This window comes from Nannospalax galili, unplaced genomic scaffold, assembly GCF_000622305.1.
Source record: "Nannospalax galili isolate Female #2095 unplaced genomic scaffold, S.galili_v1.0 scaffold698, whole genome shotgun sequence".
Classification (NCBI taxonomy): Eukaryota; Metazoa; Chordata; class Mammalia; order Rodentia; family Spalacidae; genus Nannospalax; species Nannospalax galili.
This window is the reverse complement of record NW_008341886.1, coordinates 2,228,503-2,251,418: the sequence shown is the minus strand read 5'-3', so window position 1 is coordinate 2,251,418 and position 22,916 is coordinate 2,228,503. Positions and strand designations below refer to the sequence as shown.

Below are 22,916 nucleotides of genomic sequence, written 5' to 3'. Positions count from 1 at the left end.
ATCATGCATTAGTAAAGGAGCGTATGGAATGGGGGCACTGCAGTTGAGGCCGGCATGGTGGAAACCCAGCTGGATGCTGCCTGTTTTACCATGGGAAAATGTGAGGATAGTCTAAGCTGCTCTCTCAGAGGAGACCATGGGAACTATGAGTTTGTTCATCATAGGACCATGTCAAGGGCACCACGATACAGCAGGCCGAGAAGCATAAGAAAGATGCATTAAGACCCTTCCACATTCTTTTACCTTATTTCTTCCCCAGTGACTGATAACATCATCTACATTGTTTTAGTTGTTTGTTTTTTTTAATGACTGGACTTCTCCATGTAGTCCAGGCTGGCCTTGAACTCACAGAGATTTGCCTACCAAAGCCTCCAGAGTGCTGGGACTAAAGGCGTTACACCACCACTCCCTGCTCTTCTACAGTGTTTAAACTGTGAGCAAAAGTCTGAAAACTTACTGATCTTCCTTTCCTACCGCACTGGCCTCCTTGCACAGGGCTGAGGAACCATGGATGTGGGCTAGTTGTTAAGGTTGAATTATAGCAGAAGCATGGTCATTGAGATGATCTCTCCACACTCATGCATACATAGGCAGCACTAATTGAACTTAAGAAAAGGACATGAAGTTCGGGGGAGGATGTGCTGTGGACAGGAGGAGCTGGAAGGGAGAAATGGAGGGGTCACATGATCACGTTTCATTCTACACATGTATGAAATTCTCAAGAATAAGAAAACTTATAATGAAAGAGAATGCCTTTAATCCCAGCACTGGGGAGGCAGAGGCAGGTGGATCTCTGTGAGTTCCAGGCCAGCTGGGGCTACAGAAAGACCCTGTTTCAGAAAGACCCAAAAAAAAAAAAAAAGAAAAAGAAAAGAAAAAAAAAAAATACATCAAAGAATGAGGAGGAGGAGGAGGAGGAGGAGGAGGAGGGCACAGTTTTGTGGAAACTGGGCAAATAGTCAAAGGGAACATTGGCCATGGGTTCCCTAGAACTTGAGGCTTCAGGGGCTGGTGCTCCGAATAATGTTAGCAGGGTGATGCCCTGAGTGATGTTAGCAGAATAATTCACACACTCAGTGAGACTGCTGAAATGACTATTGCTCTTGAACCTTAAGTTTGAGGTCTATTCACTGCAAGAGACCATTCCAAGGGTTGTGCATGATTTTATAATCCTAAGCAGTTCTTTTTAAATAAGACTTCCAAAACTACATGAGCTAGAAGGAAACAAAATCTGTAGCTACTGTTGTCTGCCTGTAGTGGTCTAGCGAAAGCCAGAGGCTGCTGTAGAGTTTTGAACAGGCCAATAATGGAGGCCAGGCTACGTATTAACAGGTGCGATGGGTCAGTGTGGGTGTGTGCCTTCAAGCAAAAACACCACTGCCCCCAGGAGAGAAGGAGTTAGCATGTGGACAGGTCCTGTGAGGCAGAGTGACCAAAGACAGATACAACCTCATTGGCTATCCCGGCTTTCATCATTATGGGCCTGTTTCCTCCTCTACTTAGTCTGCTTGGTAGGTTGAAACCCCGACGTTCCTCCTGAAAAGCTGGAGTTGATCTGCAGGGTGAGTGTGGACACGGAGCACTCCGGGGGTCGGGGGGTGGGTACTGAGCACAGGCGAATGGGAAGTGAGCGAGACTGGGGGCAGCAGCTGCACACAAAAAGCTGGTGAAGACTGCAGGCGGGAGGCAGATGGCATGTGCACTACAAATATGGAAAGGGAAAAGCCTGTAAGAGTCCGTGTCTTTGTAAGTTACCCCTCCCAAATGTCCTATAAACTATGTAAAACCCGAATGGAATGTATTATGTCAGTTTTGTCAATCTGCTTCAGGACCATGGGACCCCAAGTGAGGGCGGGTCTTCCAGCGGGGAAGAGAGAAAATTTAGTGAAACACAGGTGTAGGATGGGCAAAGCCATAGCACCACAGCACATGAACAAGAGAGAGGATGGAGGGCACAGCACGTGAACGAGAAAGAGAAGATGGAGCTGGAAAGAGCACTAACTAAATATGTTCTTTCTCAAGGAAATTAAGTAGAACTAACATCACCCAATTTAGCTGGCTCCACCAAAAAATAAGTGGGTACGTTGGAGTTGATAGCACAGAGTGGGTGACCACATAGGACATAAACTTCTAGTAAACTTTCTGAGTTTTCTAGTTTTCTAGTTTCCAGATCCAGTGTTTCTTCCTTGCTTGTTTGTCTCTGCAAATTCTGATTTAAGACCTTACAGGAGAAGTTCTGTAATAAGATGGAACTGCAAGAGGAAGGGTTTAATTTGGGTGCGGCTGTGTCAGTTTCCCCTTCCTTGGGGATCTATTTGGCAATAGCTGTGACTTAGTCACTTCTTGTTCAGCAACTGACACGTACATCGATTTCCACTTTTACACAATTGATTTTTGCTACTGTTCCCATTTGTGCATTTGTTTTTGGACAGATATCATATGATGAGTGTCTGAGAATTGTCTTGCAGAGGTCAGGGGACCTCATGAAGAAAGACCTTCTTTGTCAATACAAATATCATCAAGTAAATTCCCAGATTTATGGAGGAAAACGTTTCATAGCTGAGCTTAACCTCAGCCTTTTGTTTTCTACCCTAAATTGACAAGAAGTGATTTGGAAAGAAAATACTTGAAGAACTGCAGTTGTAGACCTCAAGGACACAAGGCGTGGTAGTTCTGTTTGCTTGTTTACACTTAGAATCTGGCCAAAGTCCTTATGCTTTTCTAGGCATTCTGGGGGGAAGAATTTTCTCGCACAGCAGAACGATGAATAAATGCCTGGCGAACAAGTTCCTTGATAAAGTGACAGCTCTGCATCAGTAGTTAAGTATATTTCTATGGAGGATTTACTGCTTTTGCTTTGCTATCTTAGATATCCAGAAAGTAACATCTGATACTTCTCGGAAGAAACGCTAACATACTAAAGGAAGTATCACAGTATGTCTCACCCTTCTCACCGCAAAGCTGAGAGCACAAAACACTGACTGTTGACCTTCTTGTGTTTGTTCTTGACAGTGTCTCAGAACAGATTTCCGTTTCACCTTGGAACCCAGAGGATGAAAGTGGTGAAGGAGTGGTAAACATGCACCTGCGAGTTCAGTTTGCAAGACCAGGGCGGCTGGCTCATCTGTGCTCAGTGCTCAGTCTCCCATGAGCATCAGAGGGCTGTCCTAAGCTTTGCTTCTCTGTCACCCACAGTGGGTTGGGCACTGGAAGGAATCTGTAAGCATCCCCTTACCTGTCCATAATTACTTATTGATTTCTTGTTTTGTCAGTGCAATGGTGGCAACAGCCAATGAAATGAATACACCAGGGAGAAGAGAGCCCTGTGTGAAGCGCATGATCCCCCACCCCCATCAATGCTCATTTCCCACCTGCTGAATGGCTGGTTACAACCCGAGAGTCTACCTTCTCTATGATAAAGGGAAGGACATCTAAAGATTAGTTTTATGTTTTGTTTCTTGCATCAAAATGGCAAGAGAGAATACAATATCACTGTTCCGAGAAACACAATGTTCCCAGTTTCCAGCACAGGCAGTTTGGCCTTCTGAAAAACAAGAGCTCGCTGTACAAGACACTGACATTTCATATAGGGGAGGGAGGGCAGTCCTAAAACAGAGTCTAGATAGGAATATTAGTTGGGGGAGTATTAATTTGATTTCTAATTCCCCTGATTGCATAAGAACTTGATTCTGATGCTTGAGCTGTCTTTGATTTGGTCTCTGCATTTATGAGCTAATGATTTAACTCTCATAGGGAGACTGGGCAGGTGCTGTTCTCTCTAAGGCAACTTCTGAGTTTCTTAGGAAAAAAAAGTAATGAGCCTCAGTAGCATGATGTTTGATGCCGGAAAAATCATCTGCTACCTAACAAAAGGGACTGCCCTGCCTCTACCATGGTAAGTGTATACCATGTACCATGGTTAACTGTACAGGTCTGTGCTAAGGGGACAGGAGATCAAAGATCTAACCCTCCATCCCACTTGCCTGCCTTTGCAGCTCAACACTCAGATGCACTTTTACTTTGGAATTGAAGCTTCTTGCCAATTATTCCACCAGATCTCTGATGGAATGGTCTGTGTCTCAGAAAGCAGAGGCGAATTATTGGACCTGAAGCTGCAAGACTGAAATGTAGATTACTAGAGAAGGTGCCTATGCCATCATATGAGATGGTTTTGGATGACTCGGGTACTGTCAAAAAACAGCTATTCTCAAAATCCAGCAGGCCTCCACCAAGGGCATCTTGGAGCTCCAAAGAGGCTTCAGTCGTATGAAGTGTTCCTATCGGCAAAGTCCCCTGACACTCCAAGACCAGATTATGGGTGTTGAGTGAAAGCTGGGGAATGATGGGCTGCTCTGTTGAGCTGAGCGGAAGGAATCAGTCATACCCAGCAGGATGTCAGGAGGGGTGACAAGGAGCCCACTGGCTGACAGATTACTCCAGCCAGGCAGGATTCTTCCACTAGCCAATGAGCTATTCAGGCACATGGGTTACAATCCTTTAGTAAGAGGCCATTTTGGCCCAATGTGAAAGCAGTGCTGAAGCTCTTGTTTGAATTTTTAGTTATTAAAGCTAAAGCATGAATACTCTACTATAATTGAATGTAGAACTGAACTCTGAATTGCAGTAAAGAGATGGCTTAGTGGGTAAGAGTGCTTGCTGTGGAAGCGTGAGGACCTAAGTTTGGATCCCAGAACGCCCAGAAAAAACTGGGCATGGCAGGAACCCCAGTGCTGTGTCGGGCAGAAACAGGAGGAACTCTGGGGCTTGCAGGCCACCAGCTGAGCTCCAGGTTCTGTGAGGGACTCTGTCTCAAGGGAATAAGACAGAGAGAGCAGGATGCTTAACAGCTTCCTCTGTTCTCCAAACGCGCGTGTACACACACACACACACACACACACACACACACACACACGTGTACACACACAGGGGCCTTGGAATTCTGTGCTCAGTCTTGCTCGAACCAAAGCCCAGTATCAACAGGGAGAGCACAGAGGGATTTTAGGCTGGTGGAAACATTCTCTGTTACTACAATGATAGATCATCTCACTATCCATTTGTCCAAATGCATAGAATATACATGCCAAGAGTGAACCCTAACCCTGGACTTTGTATGATTATGATGAGTCCATCAGCTGAACCAAATGCAGCACTGTGGTGGGGGATGTTCACAACAGGAAGGCTGTGCATGTGTGGGGACAGGGGGCACATGAGAAATCTGTACCTCCCTCTTAATTTTTCTACGAAGCTAGAACCACCCTAAGAAATATAAAGACATTATATTATATAAAACTTCAGGAAGGAACAGTATACTTTCTAAAGCAACAAAAATCTGAACCCAAATGATAAACAAGCTTATATTTTAAGCAATGGCTAAGTACAAAATACTTTGAAAGCAAAGTGGGTCATGTAAATTTAAAGCCGAAGTTAGTTGCCGAATCTGTGTTCAGAAAGGCCTGCTAAGTTGGGTGTGACTCTAATGCCTCACGAAGACCTGTAAACCAATGCTGCACACAGGTTGGGACGAGATGAGCTTCAACTTTCTATGCCATTAAGCTGTAGGCTGTGTCTGTACAGACGCTGGCACCTGTAGGGGAATTTTTAAGTTTAGGAAAGAGAGTAATCAAAGTAGTTGAGGTAAGCTAAAAGCTGTGACTTTTTATTAAGCAAAAGTTAAAAGTACTACATTATTTTTGCCAATGATATAGTTACGGTCACTTTGATTTATTACAGTCCTATTTCTAGTGCAAATGGACGAAGCCTCTTTTGATATATATTTATGGTATTCTTTCACTCAATGCTGTTCATTAGGGTTAATATAAATTGTGCAAGAACTGGATACAAGTGTCATTTCAATTTTTATGGAGAAATGACTTGCAATGCAAGTAAGTGCACAGTGAAAAGCCTCCCACAATAAATATTTGAGCCAAGAAAGGAAATTGTTTATAATAAAAATATAAATATGCAGTCATTAGATGTTAGAGAACTGTTATATTACAATATGCTTAGCTATAGGTTTAATACTGAAAAGTCATTCGAAGTGTGAATTAAAAATAATCCATTCAGAGTCACCTGTTTTATAACTGTTTCAGGTTACTAAGCAGTGGTTTTAGATTAGTGAAAAGTCGTAAGATTGATTTTCAAGGGAACCTTGAACCTGCAGGGAAGATGAAGACTGAGCTGGGCTAACGGGGCAGAATGAAGATTTGAAGGATAGCTTCGAGGGAGTGAGATGGGACATGGGTCAGATACGGGGCAGTGTAAATACTGGTAAGAAGAAGCAGGGGAGTGGGGGAGGAGAGGAAGAGGGGCACGTGCTGCGGCTACTCTTGTCAAGATATGTGGACTCTGTCCTGAAGACCACAGGAGCCCCCACAAGGCATGGCCCTAAGGAGCAATCACGTCACATTTGCCCTTTAGAAAGTTTACGCTAACAGCCCTTTGGAGAAGAGACTGGCAAGGACCAAGTCTGAAAACGAGAAACTCAGCTGGGACTTGGCCCAGTAACCCAGCAGAGAGGAGACCACTGCTCATAGAACCCCAAATGCAGAAAGAAATGTGTAGAAGCTGTGGTCTGCCTAGGTGCATACTGGAGGAGAGGACAGAGTCAGGGGCGGTATCCAGGCACTGCCTGGAGAATGTCTGTGACAGTGCCTGGGATGCAGGAAGAGCAGATAATCTGGAAAGCTGCCTGGGATCCGATTTCAGTGGGGTGCTGCAGATACCTCATTTGAACAGGTTATCTAGATGGCTAAAGATGTAAAGAGTGGCTAGGGCTAGAGAAACAGTGCCGGGAGAGCTGCATCTGGCTAACTGCACCTAGGAGAAGAGTTATGGTAACTTGGGGAGAAGATGTACATGGGACAAGAACGTTCTAAACGTCAAGTACTCAGGGCATCAAAATGCAAGGACTGAATGGGAAGAAGATGCTAAGGGATGGGGAAGGAACAATGGAGATCCCAAAGCAAGATGGCAGATCGGGGTGTGGTGGTGGGGGTTACAAGAGGATGCTTTTGCTTATTTGTTCTACAGCCTTTTTAGAAACATATGGGACCACAGCAGGAACACTTGGGAGTACACACTCTGCTTGAACTCATGTCTTATTTTTCCTTAGGCTTTACTCTAACCTTCAAAGCTATGAGTCTTTAGCAAACCTGACCTGCCACATACACACTCAATTCTGACATACGACAGAAGCATCCAAAATGACCGCTAACACCCACAGCAGTTTGCTTCCATGCTCATGGTAGAAACCCTGAGCTTGTAGTTTGGTTTACTGAACCTTACTGTGCATGATTCTTCCTATTGGGGCTCCGATTAGGAAGCAATGTGGTTGGCAGGTAGAGCTGCTTAGGAGGAAGACTGTGGATAGGGAACATGGAAGCAGCAGAGGAACCACCGGAAAAGGAGCTGTAAAATGCTGATGGAAATAAATTGCAACAGTAACTATGATGGGAGGAAATCTTCAGTTCTAAATCTCGAATTTCTTGCAGACAGGATGCCAGGGGCAGTAACGATCCACCAAATGTCTTAAATAGCATTTTGAATTTACAGGAGTGATTGCCCTGGGCATATTACTTTCAAGTATGTAGAGTGTATTGATGATTGCTGCTCCATTTGAGACAATCAACAACCCAGGCAGGCAGGTATCATGGCTTTTATGTCACACATGGGAATATCATGAATAGGGAAGGGTCCGGGGCAGATACCTGTGGCCTCCATTAGAGGTCGTGAAGTGGGTTGAGAGGAAAGTTCCCAACTCTGATACATGAAGCAGAAGGATGGTACTGTTCGTGTACCTCTAGGACTCTAAGTGCACGTCCAGCTGCCTCCAGAGAAGACTCTGCTGGTAAGAAATAAACTGCGATAGATCCTGAATACAAACAAGCTGGAGTATCTCTGAGCTGGTGTGAAGCCTGGTGTGTCCAGGGTCTGCTTGCAGTTCTGGTGAGTCGTCTGCCTGAAGGGAGTGGTAGGATGCTTTGGATGCCAGGCCATTTCATTATAAGTCTATGCCCCTTTTATTTCTCCAAATAGCGTGACAAGGCTTTCTGGCATGAATCTGATGTTAAATTTCATTCATTAGTGGACACTCAATGCCCAGCACTAGGAAGGTCTAGCCTCCGTCGGTAACCCCTGCTTCACATAAGCTTGGAGCAGGTATTCATTCAGGAGGTTACATCAGATGAGGGATGTGAAGGGACTTGCTTGCCCATGGAGAACAGCAGTTGGGGGAGGCTGCAGCATTAGAACTCAGAAAGAGAGAGTATGACCTCCTGGAGACAGATGGCTGGCCCGTCATAGAGAAGAGAAATTGGACTTGTTCAGTGTGGCTATAGAGGTAGAAGTTGCAGATACAGAGGTTTGGGCCTAATAATCAAGAAGTCCTGGCTAATCTCAGTCACCCTAAAATGAAATAATACAATTCACCAGAGCAGGTTTGCAGTTGGCACTAACGGTATCTCTACAACAGAAATCACCACTGGAGCTGAGACTGCTTTTCTTCTGCCACGGAATTTTCAAAGGAGTCATGGCAACCACTTTCCTGGGTCACCCCTGGCAGCTGGGTGCAGGCACAGGGCTGGGTTCTGGCTCCTAGGGCGTGAGACTAGTTTGATAGCTTCCTATTCTTGCTAGCACTTCTGTGTTCCCTGTGGGTTGGAATAGATGAGGACTTGCATGGACAAGAACCAACCTACAGCACATGGCAGACATACCCCAGGGCCACCTGCTGCAAGTGGATCCTGGGCAGGAAAAGGTACCTGTTTAGTTGGAAATTCTATAGTTCAAATTTTTCTACTATAGTAACTGGGTCTACATCTCAGTCTATTTCTTGGCAATTTTGCACAGATAGATTATTAAATAGTCATATAAGAATCTATAGTGATTTTTTAAATTTTTAAGTTCTCTATCCTTCCACCAAGTTCTTTCTTCTTTCCTGCCACACCAGCTTCCCTGAGTCCTCAAACAAGGTCAAACATAAGCACTTAATTTTGTCAGGGCTTTGATTTTTAGTCTCCCCTGCACCTGCACCTCGCCTGCACCTGCTTAACTTCCTAGAAGGGGACTCTCCCAAGGGGCAGGCCCCACTCAAGTTTGAGGGTTCAGATAACACAAATGTATACAGGCTCCAAATGCATCATGAATAAACCACAGCTTTGTTTTGGTTGGAACCCACAGCCACAGTATTCTAGCCAATTAAATGTATCTCTGAAAAATAAATCAGTTGAGCTAATGATATGAGTGTTTGGCCTCTGGGCCTGGCTGTGCAGAGAACTGAAGCCAGTGATGGATGTAGCCAAATTCAGCCTCAGACATTCCACATCTCCACCCCGCCACAATCATGTTTTCCCTCTTACCATAACGGCCTTGCCCCCTACCTCTTAATTATATAAATTTTAAACATCCTTCAAGATTTTGCCCTATAATTTTCCTCCCCTTAATCCATGCTTTAAAACCTGAAGCATATAATTCAGAATGTAATAAAGTTGCCAACAACTGCTGCATGTTTCACATTTGCCCAGTCTCACCCACCCGCCCTGTCTTGGGTTTTCCTCAGAGCCCTTCTTCTACTGAGATCTAATACATTTTAATAAGTAGATTGGAAATGTGGATAATTAAAAGATATGGATCAGATATCCTTCCAGCGGTATGTAAATTGTCAATGAAGAATAAAATAGAACTCTACCTCCCTGCTGATTCAAAACAATTGAAGAAGAAGAATGAGCTTGGCTTTCTCACAGAAAGACTTCCCAATGGAAAGCGATTCTGAATCCTGAGCTTTGTTATTTTACATCAAGCACAGAGGTCTGTTTCATTTCACAACTGCATAATTTGGAAATGATTAAGAACAGTTCTTTCACAATGTTTTTTTATCATGGGTCAACTAAAAACATCACATTGATTTCTCTGGCCCATCTTTCTTTAAGCTCCTCACAGGAAACACATTTTAAACCATCTTCGCTCTTGAGTTTTAGCTCCATTAAATTCTTGTCAACACATTCTTCTTTTCATGGAGATGGAAAGACAATTCCACTTTATGAACTCTACTTCCAGCAAAGAAGTAGGGCGGGGGAAAGTAAGGTGGAGAGCTTAGTACACTGCTGTTCAGTAAAGAACTTGCAGAATTTCTCAAAGCTGTTTTCCTCCAGTGCACTGAGTGTGAGCAGGGACATCAGGGATGAGGGAATGTTCGGGATCCAAGTGGAGGAGTCTGTGTGGGGCACAGATATTTCATGGAGCATCTAAGCTGCTGACTCAGACCTACCAACTCCTTTCTAATTTACAGAGTGGTCTTCATGTTGCTGGTCTGAAGAACCTTTTCCTGGAAGAGATTTCACTTGGCTCCTGGAGAAGTCCAAGAAGGAGCTAAGCAGGGATGCTAGGACTGGAATCATGCAACAAAACAGAACCCCTAAATGTTAGCTCATCTTAAAAAAGAAAAGTATAGCCGGGAGTGGTGGCGCACGCCTGTAATCCCAGCACTCAGGAGGCAGAGGCAGGTGGAGCTCTGTGAGTTCAAGGCCAGCCTGGTATACATGATTCCACCAGCTCTAGCTCTAAGAAACCTTATGGTCTCTAGGCAGGAGGAATCTTCTGATGAACTTTTTTCCAAAAAAAAAAAAAAAAAAAAAAAAAAAGAATTTATGAAAGGTTATAACTGATCTGGGTTATTCCTCTCTTAGTTTTATGATCTCTATTTCAAATTAAGCATGCCATTTCCAGGACAATAGGAAAACTTGGAAAGAGAAATGCATAAGTTAAATTTTATAAACCTAAAGTGCAAAGTAAAGAAAGCTTAAGGGAAGTAGGAAGGCCTTAGGGAAATCTAAAAATAGACTAAAACCTAGTACAGCCAGTATTAAATATTACTTTTCCCCACTGGCTTAGAAAAGGACAAAATTTGCCTCTGGCAAGATGGGTCTCATGCCTCATGATGTGAGACTAGTGCTGTGACCTCACATTCCTGCCCAAGGAGCTCGCTGTGCACAGAGGCTGGTGGCTGGGACGGGGCAGCAATGATGTCGGCTCTGTCCCAGCGCCATGCCCAGCTGGATGGCTGTCGGAGGTTCTTTGCTGTGATGAATGGAAGCCACCAGCCCTGTTTTCCCTTTCTGAATCCTTCTATTCTCTTCTTTGTGCATTTATGATGTTCCCCATATTTACTTATTAATGATATTTAAGTTCCCCATACCTGTTGGACTAGGAAGAGGGAAAATACCAGCTTCTTGAAGATATTGTTAACAATTCCCCCATCAACTCCCTAAGAAAAGTTGTGTATTCTTTGTTAAGTGGAATTCAGAAGTGAGGTGTAAAAACAAAGTCTCCAGAAATGGTAGTTTTCAGGATTTATTTTTGAGTCATTCTGGGAGTGAATATTCCTTTGAATGTAAAAGATCAATGTGCCTGCCTTGGGAGAGTGCGCATAATGAATGCCAGGCCTCCTGGGCTCCAGGGAGGCCAGGGCCACATTCCTCTCTTTCCCTCTGGGCAGCCCTGTACTAAGGTTCTCAGGGCCCAGGGACCAGGGCGGGCTTCAGTGTCCTGCAGGTGATTTTTGTCGCTGCTGTGTTTTCTGACTCCGTCAGCTGCTTCTGTTGTCTTGTTTTTCCTAGCTCCTCTATAATTCCTTGTTCAAACTTGTCATACTTTAAATATATTTTTCAAAATTGCTGAATTTATTACTTTTTAGTCTACTTTAGAATGCATAAGCTTTCAAAAACAGTCATTTCTTTCCCTCTAAAGTGATTTAGTATTGCTCACAATATTGCATCACATATTTCAAAATAGCTAGAAAATCTTGACTGTTTTTACCACAAAGAAAGGATAAATGCTGCGGGGAATGGAGGAAGTAGTATCTTGAGCTAGTCAACAGCCAACATATGGATCTATTGAGAAGTTTTACTGTACTCTATAAATATGTATACTTATTTTGTGTTCATCAAAAAATAAAAGTAATCACAGGGCTGGTAAGACAGTTTAGCAGGTAAGAGCACTTTACATGTGAGTCTGAAACCCACATAGAGGGAGGAAAGAACCATTTTCACAAAGTTGTCTTCTGGCCTTCACATGTGACCATGGCACATATGCCCATACACATCACACATAAATAATTATTATTAATAATAATAATAAATATTTAACGAGAATCATAGTCCCTCAGGAAATCAAAAAGATGATTTAGGATAAGAGTCTGTGATTTTGGATCTGTTTAGTGAAGAAGGCTCACACCCTGGTATATGGGTTAGAGCCTCTGCTTCCTACTCCTCCTCCTCTTCCTCCTCCTGCCCGTTCTTCAATTGTCTTGTTTTAGCTACTGAGGCTTTTGGACAAGCATCCTCCATATCTGGGATATTTCTCATTATGGTCACATATTGTACCTCTGGGCCTATGGCCTATGAGTTCATGAGCCAGAAAAAAAAAAAAAAAAAAGGGAAACCTTCCCTTTTTGTAAAACTTCCTCAGTTCCCAATACTCCCCCACGCTGTTTTGGACCTGAGAGCACGCCTCAAGCCAAAAAAAAAAAAAAAAAAAAAGGCAAACCTTACCTTTTTGTACAGACTCCTCAGATCTCGATACTGCCACATGCTGTTTAGGACCTGAGATGCAGCCTTGACCACCTTTGGAGAATGCCTGATAAAGAAAAGACCCGATACAGGTGGTGAATGACAACTGTGTTTGGATCCACAATGGCTTATCAGGAAACATCAAAATCCACATCCTCCCGGCCTTTCTGGATCTTTTCCCTTCAGTGAAATATCATTCTCCAGGTCCCTGTCCTCATTTTCATGAACACATCTGAGACGATGGGAGGCAGGCATTACAGTTTGGCAAAGAATTTTCAAAACGCAAACACAAGAGGAGTGGCAATTTAATGAGAGTGCAGATTTAGTGTCGAACTACAAAATGGAACAGAAAGATGAGAATAGAAGGTGATTTTGTAGGGTTGGATTCAGAGCATTTACTGCAGTGCTGTGCCACACTTGGGTAAGAGGAAGTGTGAAAACACTCATGTCGCCTCTGGAGCACAAGAGCGAGCACAGGGCTGGCTGACACTAAACTGTGTGATCACAGGAAGTTGCTCCCTGTTTGCTGTGGGTGCCAAGCACAACGGCCTGGCAGTGAAGGTGGACGTGTGAGCACACTCTAACACACTGTAACACAGACACGGAAGGGTGACAATGAACAGGAATCTATGAAGCCCTACTTGCTCTTCAAGTTCTGTTTCTTGGATCAAGGTCACAGGAATCTCTGTTAACCATCCCTCAAGTTGTGCTATCAGAATTGCTATGAAGATGCAACTCTCTTACCTTTTGGTTCAGTGCCAACCTATACTTCAAAACAAAGAGCAGGTCAATATATCCACATTGATTTAATCCAGTCAGATTCTCGGAAGGCACTTTGATTAGTGCTTAGAGAATCTGTTAACTTCTTGGACATTCTTAATTCTACAGGCTGGTTTCATAACCAACTGCACAAGTCTAATGGCCACATGATGGTACCTTATGGGCCAGCTCACTTTTTCTGTGAGGAGTAAGAGAGTGAATTTTCTTGGCTTTGGAGATGATATGCTCTTGGTCACAGCTACTCAATCAACTGCCACTGTGGTAGGAGTGTGGCTGTGTTCCAGTAACACTGTATTTACACAAAACAAGCAGAGGCAGTGATTTGTGCTCTGGGCTTCAGTTTGTAGATCTATGTTCCAACTGACTGTGGGCGTTGGGCGGGATGCTAAAAGTCATGAGATCGCTGTGGTGAGGAAGAGCCTAGAAGCTGACTTGTCTATTGACGGGAGACTTACTAAAAACAATCTCTGCATAGAGACCAAATATTTCTTTATAATAAAATGGCCTTTGAAATGGAAAGCAAGCAGATGGTAGACTGGTCAGGGTAAGGCTGGATTTGAGAGGCAAAATAAATGGACAATTCAAAGACTGCATTTTGTAACAAGATTGTGGGATGTTAGTTAATAGTATGGCCACTCATTTCCCGAGTCTTCATATTTGTACTTTGGATGAGCTAAATTTAAAGATTCTTCATCCATTTACTGAAGGCCAACAGTAACACTTACTGAGATACAATCCAACTTCAGCTGTTTTACAACAAAAAACGAGGTCCTATAAATTCCAGTTTTCTCTATAATGAATTAGCTATGCTAAAGTAACATTTATTTTACTTCACTAGTATGAATGGCTGTTTAATTATCTTATAATTTATGATGGTATCTTTCAGATAGAATTTTAAATTCTTTTGACTTAAAGACAGAACTTTAGACCTATTCATAGATTCAGGTAAAGGTATATTTTATTCTTATATAGTCAGGGTTGAACAAAGATGAAATGCTCTGTTTTGTTGTGTTTCATCCCCATTACTTAGAGGTTTGTCTCTGGCAATGCTCACATAACCCTAGAGGAACATCCATTAGAGTTCAGGTAGCGATGGTGTAGTTGAAACACTTAGCATGAAAAGTTCCTTTGACACAGTATAATTTTTCATTTCTACTTCTTGCTTAGTTACAAAACAGAGAGAAACTGTGAATGTGTAATAAACAGCAGATTTTAGCTTCTCAATTAAAATGCCAATACAGCACAGTGTCCTAATGGCACGTGAAGGTCAAAAGAAACATTGCCTTCTTCTCAGACTTTAATTGTGATCCATTCACTAGACTAGTGTCATAAAAATATCTACTTGAAAAGCTGTAACTATTGACTGAGGGCTTGAACAACTGAGTGTTCCTGATGTGGCAGGTGATTATAACTCAAGCCCCAGTACACAGCTTTCTAGTGACAACAGTTTGAACTGTTAATAGCTTCTCTTGTCCTATGATAAAATACAATGACACATTTAACATGATTTCCTATGTGACTGATAAAATCAGGAAACTGTATTTTTGAAACAGATGGACATGATAGAATATCTACTGTGTATGTTTTAAATTATACAGAAAGAATAAGTTATCAAGATTTCAAAATAGTGAGCAAGAAGCTCCTGCAAGAGTTAATAACAATTACAAAAGGTCTCGCTCTTCACCACACCTGTCAAATCAGAACTGGCTGAAGATGTTCATCGCTGCAATTCCTTGGGCTCTGTAGCTCAGTCACACTAGCATGGGATCCCAGAGCACCAGTACCACAGTGATCCCAGGGCACAGTGAGAGTGGGGTTCCAACACACTGTGTCTTGTTGTTTAACAGCACTGCATCGTTACATTTACATATTTAGAAATAAAATGTAGAAACACTTAAAAATGGAGAATGACAGCTGGACATGCTTGCACTTTGTTTTGTTTGTTCTTTTCGTTGTCCGTGTGTTCCAAAATAAAAATCAGATTTGAACTGAAATTACTTCTATTGCTTCTAAGAAACAAGCTTTAAAAGAGTAATTTAATGGGCAAATTTGTGATAATTCTGTAAGTTAAGTAGAATGGACTGATATTTCTACCATGCCCAGTTATTGAATCGCCAATTCCCAAAGTTCTCTTTCCAATAAAGAACTGCTTTATTAAAACACATCTAAAAGTTCATGGGGATCTCAGCGCGCACCATCATAACAAAGCAATAAATATGAGTTTCACACTAGGACTCGGAGCAATTCTCTTGGATTCATTTTGTCTTAAACGCAGTGAAAAGCAATTAGGAACAAAAGTGTAGGTAGGAAATGAGAAGCTATAAAAACCTTGTTTTGATTCCCAAATTAGTCAGTGTATATGTATATAAAAGAGATAAAGCACACGGAGAAGCAGAAAGACTAAGCATGAGAGCTTGCCTCCTTCAGTTCAACTTAACGCTTGCTATTGAACTCATAAATCCAGGCTGTTGACAAAGGGGAAAAAGAAAGGAACAGTCAGAGGAAACAAGCAACTGTCCCATGAAAATATCTCTTGGTGAAATTAAAAGACACCTGTGAGGTCATCTACAGATGAGAAAAAAAAACTGTCCATTAATAATAAGTCTGGACCACACCTACCAGGACACTTTTCTGGATTTGAAGGTATATACTATTTCATGGACGATTTGTCCAAATGATTTTTAGATAGTTTGATCAAATAATTTTCTTTGGTTAGAAGACTGAGCAAAACATCTTTTCTCTGTAAGGTCCACTGAGTGATGCTTCCTCCAGTAGAGATATTCAGCTAACTTAGGGGTCTTGGTACATGGCAAATCTACCTGAGCTCCCCAGTCCTTACAGAGAATGTATTTTAAAAGTGGTTTTTTTTTTTAATTTTTTTTTTTTTAATTGTTGTTGTTTGCTTGTTTGAGATGGGGTCTCTCAGTAGAACCAGCCGGCCTGGAACTCCCCCTTCTTGCTATATAGACCAGGCTGATCTCAGGCTCAGGCAGATCTGCCTGTCTCTGCCTCCAGAGTCCTGGGAATAAAGGCATACACCGCCTAGCCCAGTGTGCTTTAATCTTGGAATTTCATGACTGCAGACAATGGAGTGTTTTTGTCAACTGGGCTTTTATTGTATCTTCATGTTTGTATGCTTTAAAAGCATTAATATATTAAGCTTACAGTACTTAATAAGTACTTCAATTAGAGACCCCAAAGGTCTCCTTAAGGTCTATGAAGAACAAAGCTACAGAGCTTCCTGGCTACATACCTCAGTCCTTTATTTTTAGGCACTGCATCATAAGATGTATTTAATTCAAGCCAACAGTCTACATTGTACAATTGTTTGAGTCCAGTGGGGTTTCACTCCTTGACTCAGGAAGGTATTCAAACACCAATGTTGAATTGCTAGATGGACCTATTTGAGGGTCTCAGGGTGTTTAACAAAACCCCTGAAAATTTTATACCACATCGGTAATAACCTGAGTTAAGTGAAATAATGAGACAATTTCCAGAGAGTCTCAAAGAGCATTCCTCACCATGTTCAACAACAGAGAAAAATTATTTAGTAGGAAGATGTAAATGAATGGGAGGCAGGGAATGAAAAGACCAGAAAGAGGCAGGCCCTTGATAACACAATGTTTGCCCTTTTAATCTTCTTTGAATACACTGAGGAACTTTCAGGAGGTAAAATTAAATTAAGGTTAGGGAAGGTTTCTGTAAAACCTGACAGCTCACTGATATACTAACACCCTGGATGATAAAGATTTTTTTCTTTTTAGTTGTATACAGTAAGAGATACTGTGAGTTGTTAAATCACACGGGGAAGACATTCCCATCTGTGGAGGTGCAGTGGGATGGATATCCAGCCTTTTTTGTTCTGCTTGTCTGAAAGCCCCATTTCTACATGACCTTCCTCTCTGCTGGGGGATTTTTAAAAAATATTTTATTTATTATTTTTATTTTATGTGTATGAGTGTATTGCCTGAATGCATATAAAAACACCTGTGTCCTGAAATGCCATGGAGGTCAGAAGAGGGTATCAGATACCCCTGGAACTGGAGTTACAGATGACTGTTAGCTGTCATGTGGGAGTTGGGAACTGAACCCAGGTCCTCTGCAAGAGCAGGGCTTCAGATTCCCCTGGAACTGGAGTTAAGGATGGTTCGCAGCTGCCATGAGGGTGCTGGGAATCGAACCCAGGTCCTCTGCAAGAGCAGTCAGTGCTCTTAACCACTGAGCCATCTCTCCAGCCCCTCTGCTGGGGAATTTATACCTATCCTTTTAGGTTTGATGATTACTGATTCCAAGAAGGGTATGTGACCGTCACTACTTCAGTTTTAGGTTAGAAAGGATGGGTCTCATGACTGGTTGAATGCTCTGCCCACAATCTCACAGTTAGTCAGGAAGGGAACTGGATTAGCACTTAACTCTGAGTCTATCTCGCCCTTCTCTTTCTGACCTTCCTATGTGATGACTTGTTATTCGGAGGTGAAGACACACAGCACCAGAGTATGTGCACCCATTGACACAGGGACTCGCAACCACAGAAGGGGCGTGACAGGGAGACACGGTCATGCTTCCAGGCTAAGATAGGTGTCTCTCCTGTGCAGAAAGAACTCAAACCTACAGGCTGGGATATGAAGTCTACCTTACCAACATCGTAATAGTCTCCAAGACTTGTTATTTATCAAATCTAAATTAACAGCAGAGGGCTGGAGAGATGGCTCAGTAGTGAAGAGCAATTGCTGCTCTTGCAGAGGACCCAGCGTAGATTCCCAGCACCCATATGGTGGCTAACAACCTTCCCTAACTCCAGTTCCAGGAGATCTCACGCCCTCTTCTGACCTCAGTGGGCACTGCACGACATGGCTGCACTCACACACATGCACGCAATAAACCCATCCACATAAATAATAAATAAATTACCAACAGCACGAGCTGAAGCAATAATTTGCTATTCCTTTCCCTTGATGATTTGGGACAAATGCTTTCCAGTGACACTCAGTAGCACTCCTGACATAACCAGGAGACGACAGCCCTGCCAGAGTAGAGGCATGAAGTGACCTCTAACTTACTTATCTCCTTTGCTTTTGGAGATGCCGACCAACTTCTCGATGCCACCAGCATCCCGTAAGGCCTTGGCGTTCTCCATGTTCTTGGTGATCACTTCATGCAGGGTGCAGCACACAGCCGTCACCGTGTCATCTGACATGGCCTTGCTCGCTGCACTGTTGCTGTTGTTCCCACCAGGAAGCCTGTGGACCAGGTCTCGCATAGCGTACTTGCCTTCGGAAAAGAAAATGGAAGCAATAGTTCGGGGCGGGGGGTCAAAATGGAGGAAGAAGGGCACGTGAGAGGGGGGTATAGGGAGGAAAGGGGACGTGAGAGGCCACTGAGTGTTCTCTGCTGGGTGACTCCAAATGCACACACTGAAGGGACAGTACACTTGCCAATCAATGGTCCTGGGGCTCTGGGTTCCAGACACCCTCACCTCCACACTGTGGGTACCAAACTCTACTGAAGCTCAGGTCTCAAGCGGCACATTCACAGAATCCTTCCTTGTACTTTTGATCATCTCTAGATCACTTCCACTACTCTATCCAACAGAAATGCCATGTAAAAGCAATTAATACTGTATTAATCAGGGGATAACGACAAGAAAAATGTCTGTACATGGTCTGTACACATGAACATTTTTCCAATATTTTTTGTCTCTAATAGGTTGAGTTCAGGATGAGGAAGTCTCAGTACAGAGAACCAACTGTACTTCCTCATGGCAAATGCCTGGGGTCTGGAACTTGACAGACATTGGATTGATTCTCTGGGTGAGTGATTTTAAGTCTCTAAGCTTCAGTGCTTTCAGTCCACAAAGCAATAATAATAAGGGTACCTAATTTATAAGATTGTTTTTAAAAAGGCAAATGAGTAAACATGTGGAAAGCATTTACTCTGTGATTAACAAGGGTACAGCCTCAATGGATGTTATATTGACATTCTCGGAAGTACAGAAAATAGATGGTAACTGTGACGCAGCCCTGGGAAGTACCCTCACTGAGTTAGGTTGGACCTATATTAATGAACAAGTCAGATCACAAATAGGTGGCCAGCAAGATTATATGTGTGAAGTGTCATCCCTGTAGAGGAAAGATGAACATCAAACCAGGATAGACAGCCTTGATGAATTATCTAATTAGATATCCTCTGCACAAGGGCAAACTTGTCTCTCTGATGAACTTTTATTGTATGGTTGTATGATACAACATTTACTAATCTGGCATGGTCTTCTTTGTGTGAAAAATAAAATAAAACCCAACTTGACTTCTTTAATTCACTTCGTCATTATTAATCCTGCTTTTCCCAGTGATAAAGGTACTTATAGTGACAGATTTACAGAGTGGCTTTAGTTAACAAAGCACTTTACACGTTACCAACAACTCAGCAAGACAATTAATTTATCCCACCCGCAGCTTTCAATTCTGTTCCTTTAATTTACTTCTGGAAGTAAATAAGCATCTGTAGCAAAGTTGGCTGTCCTTAAATTTTTTGGTGGAACTGGCAAGTCTCCCAAATTAGGGCCCTTACTTACCTCCAATTCCCCAATTAGCCATTTTTTGCTAGTTCCTAAAACCTATTTGAAATATTTCACCTGCAGTGTATCTCTAAATGACATCTTCTTTTGCTGAAAAATTGTCTAGCATGTGGTGGGGCGGGGTGGAGGGCAGGAAAAAGAACACATGGGAGTAGGCAATGTCTTAGTTCCAGGCAGTAATAAACAAAAAAATGGTCCCTGTAATTTTGGAATCTGCTCTTACGCTATGTTTAGGTGACTTATTTTAGCTTGGACAGAAAATGCTGATGTTTAGATTACGGAAATAGAAGAGTGTCTTCATTCAGTTGATGACACAGAGGGAAGTGTCTGACAGAAGGGCTTTGACTGAAACAGCCCCCAAAAGGCATATTTATTCTCTAATGACAGCACTTAAAATGGTTTGCAAAGGATGCTTTGTTCAAGGATAGTCCTTGGAGCAAGAAACTTGATCTATTTATCATTAAACCAGACTCAACTCTGAAGAAGAGTTCTGTTGAGCTCAGCATGCTGGTGACTGTATCACAAGCCACAAGACAAGTGGAAAGACAGATTTGACATCCTCTGAAGTGAGAAGATGAAGGTGCTCTTCCCACACCCCCTTTCTTTATGAGTGGAGTGGTGGCAGAAGGATGACAGAATGGAAAACTATTTCCATCACTGAGTATGTGAGGACACTCACACTACAAGAATGGAACACCACTGGTCTTGTGCCCTTGGATTTATCAGTATTGAAAGTTTGAGAAGAGGGTGCTGTCTGTAGTGTTTCAGTTTTGGTTGCTATTATGACTTTAAACATCGGGATGTGGCTCAGTTGGTAGAGTGCTTGCTTAACATACAGGAAGCCCTGGGTTTGATCCCCAAGACTGCATAACACCAGGTATGGTGGGGTGTGGCTATAGTCCTAGTGTTGGGAGGTAGAGCCAGTAGGATCAAAAGTTCAAGGTCACCCTTGGATACATACCAAGTTTGAGGCCAGCCTGAACTCTACCAGACCCTGTCTGAAGAAAATAAATAAAACCATGTTATATAATTCTAAAGGTGTGTTTTTGTCTTGGCCTCCCAATCTGTGAATCCTGAATGAGACACAGGTGTTCCTATAACGTTCAGGTGGCCTGGGCAGCCACCCCAATACCGAGCAGCCTTTCCCACTCTCCTCAGTGTGCTATACCATGCACCCCACAACACGTAAAAGATCAGGAGTCAGTGCTGCAGTTCCACTATTGGGGACACTCTGGAATTACTTTGTTGCTAATATTTCTAACACAGGGCACATTTTGTTATCCAGGGCCTGCCTCTTTCTGGTCTTTTCATTTCCTGCCTGCCATTCCTTTGTGTCTAACTGCTAAATAATTTTGATTTGTTATTGAAGATGGTGAGGAATACTCTTTGAGATTCTCTTGAAATATCTAGGTTGCTAGAAAATTTTCCATTCAAGTTATCATAGCCTATATTTTTAAAAATATTGTATTATTTTTATGTATATGAGTATATGAGAAGCCTGCATGTATGTAAGTGTACCTGTGTCATGCAGTACCTGTAGAGGTCAGAAAGGGGCATCGGATCCCCTGGAACTGGGGTTACGGATGGTTATGACCTGCCACGTGGGTGCTGGGAAAGGAACCCAAGCAAGTCCTCTATAAGAGCAGCCAGTGCTCTTAATCACTGAGTCAACTCTCTAGTCCCAAAGCCTATAGTTTTGTCTATCTGAATGAAGAAACCAATCAAGTAAAACTATTCCTTAAGGTAGAAGATCTCTTGACTTTGTTAATTACTTGAAGACCATACGGTTCTTCTTCAATGTCTTTTCATTGTTTAAACAACAGCAGCAACAACAACAACAAACCCCCAAGTTCTCACACTGGAATTTGAATCCTACTGGCACAGGAAATTTGGGCACCGGGGAAAGCTGTTTGGCTGTTTCTGGTGTTTAAAACCTTTGAGGCTAACTGAGAGGAAAAGGAAAATGTGGGCCTTACAATAATTATAGCCACAAGTGACCCCGTGCTCCCGGCTTCAAAGGGCAATTAGGGAACAGAGAAACTGGATTGGCCTGAGGCTGTTAATGGGACGTTTCATATAGAACTTGGATAGTCAGAAATGCTCTGTAGGTCAGGGGAGCAACAAGATCAAGTTGCTATTTTAGAAGGAAAATTTGGTTAGATTACAAGGAAAAGTTTCAGCATAGTAAGGTTAAAAGGGGAGAGATATGGTCTTTTCTTAACAATAAGGCTCTCTGGCCTGGGTACCTAAAGAAATCAGCAGCACTTCAGTTCAAGGTAGCTTGTATCTGCAGCTGCTCTGTGCTCAACAATTGCTTTCATCTCTGTGTTTCACCAGCAAAAGCTGCTCCTGACATATATGAGAAGAGTCCCAGTCAGACTTTTGGGTCCTTGAGGTCTGAGATTTCTTCAGAAGTGAAAGGGGTTAATTCTGTTTTTGTGTCAAAGGCAAGAAGGACAGGGTTAGAGGTGTGTGGGCCAAACTTGCTTTCAATTGCTCGCTGCTTTTCTTTGTAAATGGAGAAATAGGTGGAGTTATTCTAGGGTACGGTGGGTGGGTCGGGCAGTGGGTAGGGATAGTTTCTTTAGAAAGTACAAGGGCAACAGCTCGGAAGTTCTGCAGGGGCCAGGGACATGAGAGGCACCTGGAGTCCAGCATCACTGACTGGCTGAGATAAATAATAAAGTCCTTACTTACTACAATGAAGGAAGTGAAAAAAATCCAATAAAAGTACAGTCTCTGAATGCTTTAAGTCTTTTAAGAATAACATTGTCGGGACTGGAGAGATGGCTCAGCGGTTAAGAACACTGGTTGTTCTTGCAGAAGACCCAGGTTCGAATTCCAGCACCCACATGGCAGCTAACAACTGTCTGTAACTCCAGTTCCAGGGGATCCGACAGCCTCTTCTGTCTTCTGCGGACATTGCATGACACGGGTGCACTTACCTACATGCAGGCAATACATGCACACACATAAAAATAATAAATAAAATATTTTTA

The 22,916-nt window shown here is 42.7% G+C and overlaps 1 protein-coding gene across 1 annotated transcript in view; it reads right to left on the bottom strand.

Annotated features, from left to right (window-relative positions):
- The window catches only part of Ctnnd2 (catenin delta 2), a 1,011,454-nt gene that overhangs the window by 36,139 nt on the left and 952,399 nt on the right, over window positions 1-22,916 (bottom strand). The window contains 2 exon segments of the mRNA XM_017799239.2: window positions 12,546-12,630; window positions 18,404-18,614. Of these exon segments, the coding sequence (XP_017654728.2) occupies window positions 12,546-12,630; window positions 18,404-18,614 (296 nt within the window).